At 28.0% G+C, this 4,490-nt stretch overlaps 1 protein-coding gene across 1 annotated transcript in view; it reads right to left on the bottom strand.

The window, feature by feature from the left end:
* LOC101515075 (65-kDa microtubule-associated protein 1) overlaps positions 1 to 1,071 on the bottom strand; it is a 4,624-nt gene extending 3,553 nt beyond the window's left edge. The window contains exons 1-3 of the mRNA XM_073365058.1: positions 908 to 1,071; positions 143 to 236; positions 3 to 62 (exon numbers count right to left, since the gene is read on the bottom strand). Of these exons, the coding sequence (XP_073221159.1) occupies positions 3 to 62; positions 143 to 214 (132 nt within the window). The 5' untranslated portion in view covers positions 215 to 236; positions 908 to 1,071. The remainder of the gene's footprint in view (positions 1 to 2; positions 63 to 142; positions 237 to 907) is intronic.
* Between the last annotated feature and the right edge of the window lie 3,419 nt (positions 1,072 to 4,490).

Genomic DNA, 4,490 nt, shown 5'->3' with positions numbered 1-4,490 from the left:
TCTAACTGAAGAAGCATCTTGTCCCGTTCCTCGTCGCTTTCACCAACCTCATCCCATATTTCCTACAGTGAATAAATATAACATAACTTTAGTAATCTGTAGCACATTAAGGTGGCAGAGATGAATAACTGAATGAAGTTACCTGCAGCTTCTTCAACAATGAACCACATGTGTTTTCTCCAAGAAGCGGATTTTGAGCTTCAGTTACGGCCATCGAAGCTCCAGAGCACCCTAGACTGCACCCCCCAACAACAACAAAAAAATTAAATTCCTTTCTCCATCAACCAAAAGGATAGAAAAAGATCATTAGTGAAGACCCGAAAAAACCAGTCATCTATATACTCGCATTTATACCAAACACAGTTCCGAATGAAAATCTTATAATAATAATACAAAAAGCAAAAGAGGTAAGTAAAACACGCTACATCTCATTGTGAGCAAAGAAAACTAGCAGCTGTGAAAAGTAAGAGAAAATAGGAACACAATGTGAAATCGGAATCTACTAAACCATAGTGAAAGCAAACTCAAAACTCAATGTAAGTGAAAAATTGAATTTCAGTGCCCCAAATTACCCGTCCAAATAGCTGAACCTGAGAAAATCAAATAAGGATCTTCGAAAATTAAAGGCACTAAGTTTCTAAATTATCATCAGTAATATTAGTTGTTGTATTAATAAAGTTAAAAGTAGTGGCATTTCAGGAATTGAATCTAGAAAAGAAATCAAGCTTCATTGAAGATATATAAGCATAATTGAATGGTAGACTAATAAAATTGAGAGTCAAATGAGAAGAAAAACGAAAAAAGTTGACAAGCGTAAGTAACAATGAAGAGTGAAGTAGATCTGAGAGGTATAGGTAGATCAGAAGAAGAAGAAGAAGAAGAAGATGGTGAGAGCGAGAATGCTTACAGATTGAGAATGAATTAGGGTTTCAGATCTGAAAGAGAGAGTGGTGTTAGGGAGAGTGTGAATGTAGTTGAAATAGTGTGAAAGTGTATATAATAATAATAATAATAATGTAGTAAGAGTAAGTAGAAGTGATGAGTGATGATAGATATGAATTTAGATAATACTAAAAAGTAAAGTAAATATAAGATTAGATTATAGAAATGGAGATATTAAGAAGAAGTGAAGACACAGTGCGGGAAGGAGAGAGGGAGGGAAATTAACAAATTCATGGATTGGACCCACCCATCTCTTTCTCTTCTCTCTTTATTTTATTAAATGCCACGCGTCTTTCATTTAATTAACAAATGTCATCACTCGCCACCGCCCACTTCCCTCATAATCACCTCCAATATTTTCTCATCAAACTATTTCGGACTAACTAACGAATATTTTATCCCATAATTATTTCATAAGTTCTTTACGTTTAATTGAATCGTCAATATTTAAAACATAAAATATTGTTTTTTGTAAATGTTAATGAGTCAGTAGTTAATATATATATATGTCACGGAAATAAGACATGATATTGTCACTCTCTGTATAGGTCAAATCAATTAGTCAATTTTTTCGTAAATACAAAAAATTTAAATAAATGCATTCAAGTGATTTTTAGATACAATGAGTTTGACTGCATTTTTTTTACGATAATAAATTTGTAGCATTTTATGTATAATAAAACAATTAATATAATGTGGTAAATCAATCAATAACTGAAAACTAGTTAACAATGGAGTTGTTCACACACAAGAGTTTCTATAAAAAGAAGAAAAAATGCATTTACAACAACTAAGAATAACCCCTAAAATCCAACTTATTAGCATGGAAAATATATACAACCACTTTAGAATCCAAGTCAAAATGAAAAGGGTTAAGTTCCAAGAGCTTCATTTACATGAACATCACATTTGGGAGTAAATATCCATTATGTTTTGACGATAGTAAAGTGGCCAAATTCATCTTTGACACATGCCAATACATGTTCTGTCTGTCTGCACCGAGATATAGATGCATCAACATTGCACTTAACTCAATCCACTGTAGTTTTTTTTTTAGCATCTGAATGGAACACACACTATTCCAATTAGATAATAAGTCAAATGCTCTATCAAAAACAACAATTTGCATATAAACTTTATAAACAAATTGTGATGGTAACACTAGCAAATTGTGATGCACCAACCGTAGACAGTTAGTTGTCTTAAGACTTATATTTAAGGTATAATTCAAATCAAATTAAACTACATATAATAATATTTTGGTTACATAGATAAAATGTTTTGCTTTTGTTAAAAGAATGTTACTAATTATTTAAGGAAAAGAAAAAGCAGATATGGGGCAAAGATAAAGAAAGGGTAACGTGGTCAGTGGATTGGGTGTCATCACGAATCAAACACGTCTGCGTCCAAATCAGTAATCACAACATACATCCCTATTTTTGTCTCTTAAGTGTGTCATACACTACTTTTATTTTACAATTTTTTCTTGGACCATTACTTGCCTTGTGATTTCATATAACCATTCATTATTAGAATAATAATCATTAGGTTATATTACTTTCTCCTTTATTTTTATTTTTTAGATTTTGTTTTCTATCTATAATTAATTTCTTTCCCGTTTTGATTTGTAGTTATGGTTCAGCAACTTTAATTCTTTTGGTTAGTTTTTATTTAAGAGGAGTGCTAAAGTCTCAATAAATTAAATGAATCTTATGTGAATTTAGTAGAACCTGTATAAATTATAACGAATTAAAGATAATATATTGAAAAGTGTGTGTCAAAAAATATGTTGTTAGTATTATTCTATTCAAAAAATGTTAAGTGTGTCATATATGTCAATTTGATATGTTGAATATGATGTTTGCGTCACCTATATAAAAGTCAAAATTAGAATTTACAATATTTATTTTATTTTTGTTAGAATCTGAAACTTGTATATTTTGATTTATTTGATAATAGTATTTTAATGTTGATCATGTTTCACTCTACATGTTTACTTGTTGTTGATTTATCATTAACATTATGTAATTGTATCATTCATTTGTATGGTTTGTTTATTGTTTTTGGTTTCATACATCTAGTCTTAAGACTTACAATTTGTCTCTTTGATTAGAATAAGAAGGAGAATATAAAAGAGGTGAAAGTGGAAGAGGAGGAGGAGAATAAGAGAAAATATGTCCGAAACTAAAATTTTGACTTTTATATGAGTAACTCAGATAAGATAGTCAACAGACATAATCAACATATAGCACACAGTTAACATTTTTTTTTAATAAAAACTAATAAAAATGTCTAAAGTAAATGACGAAAACATAGTTAAAAGAATAAAATAAAACGAAAAATTAATTAAAGGACCAAAATAAAACTTAAAAAAATAAAAGACCAAAAGAATAATTTAATATAATTTTTGGTATTGTGTTAGATAAAAAAAAATAGATTAAATCACTTTATTTTAATTTAATACATTATCATTTCGTCTAAAATGGTGTGACATAAAATAACTTATGAATTTTTAATACTTTATTGTGTGCTTAGCTATTAAATTATGTTTAAATACAAACATTAATGTTCATATAATTAAATTACTATATTATTACAAAAATAAATATATATTATTTTAAAATAAAATAAAAATAATAATCATAATTTTAATATATATACTTAAAAATTAAAATAAAATATATCAATTTTTGGAACTATGATATATATCTAAATAATAGATCGGACATATATATTTTCCTTTAACAAATAACATGTACTCATGTCTGCAAATTGATACTAGTATTCAAATGCCAATAGATGGCACAGGTAGGTTTGGGCCATGCTACATGTGGGCTAGGCAGAGAATAATAATGTATCTCGATCTTCTGAATTTGTATACCTCCATTGACCAGCTATCCAATTATATATGCACAATCTATTAGACACTCACATGCAAATATTTGTATATTATCAATTATCAATTATTACCATTAATTTTCCAATCATCGTACAAGTGACCATCAATCTTTGTTACACATAAACAGCGATTTATTATTTATATGTACGTTACGTAGCATCATCTATCACGCGCTTGTATTATTATTTTTTTGTGTACATATGCGTTTGTATTTTATTTATAGTATAAAGTACCATCTTTGCAAACCCTCTTCTTTTATCATAGGACTCCCTACTTTCCTTCTAGTATGTATGATAATGATACCCTTCTCTTAGTCTTAGTGATTTGTGGGACCCACTTTTTGATTTTGCCATTTCTGTCATCGTTTGTTATATAATAGAATGGAACTAATGTGCACTCTAACTAATTCAATTTGAAGAACTGGTTCAAACTATATCTTATATTAAAAATAGATAGAGTTTTAAAATAATTTATAAAGAATAACACTTTTTTTAATATATATATATATATATATATATATAATTTTAAATTATTAGTATTGCATTTTTTAATATTGTTTTTCTCGAATCTAATTCTTTGTAATATTCTAGTATTTGGAGATTATTTATCCAAGTATACGAGTACTTTATTTTTAATATATATATATATA

This window comes from Cicer arietinum, chromosome 2 (genome assembly GCF_000331145.2).
Source record: "Cicer arietinum cultivar CDC Frontier isolate Library 1 chromosome 2, Cicar.CDCFrontier_v2.0, whole genome shotgun sequence".
In the NCBI taxonomy this organism is placed as follows: domain Eukaryota; kingdom Viridiplantae; phylum Streptophyta; class Magnoliopsida; order Fabales; family Fabaceae; genus Cicer; species Cicer arietinum.
The sequence above is the reverse complement of the archived record's forward strand: the minus strand, read 5'-3'. Positions and strand labels throughout refer to the sequence as shown.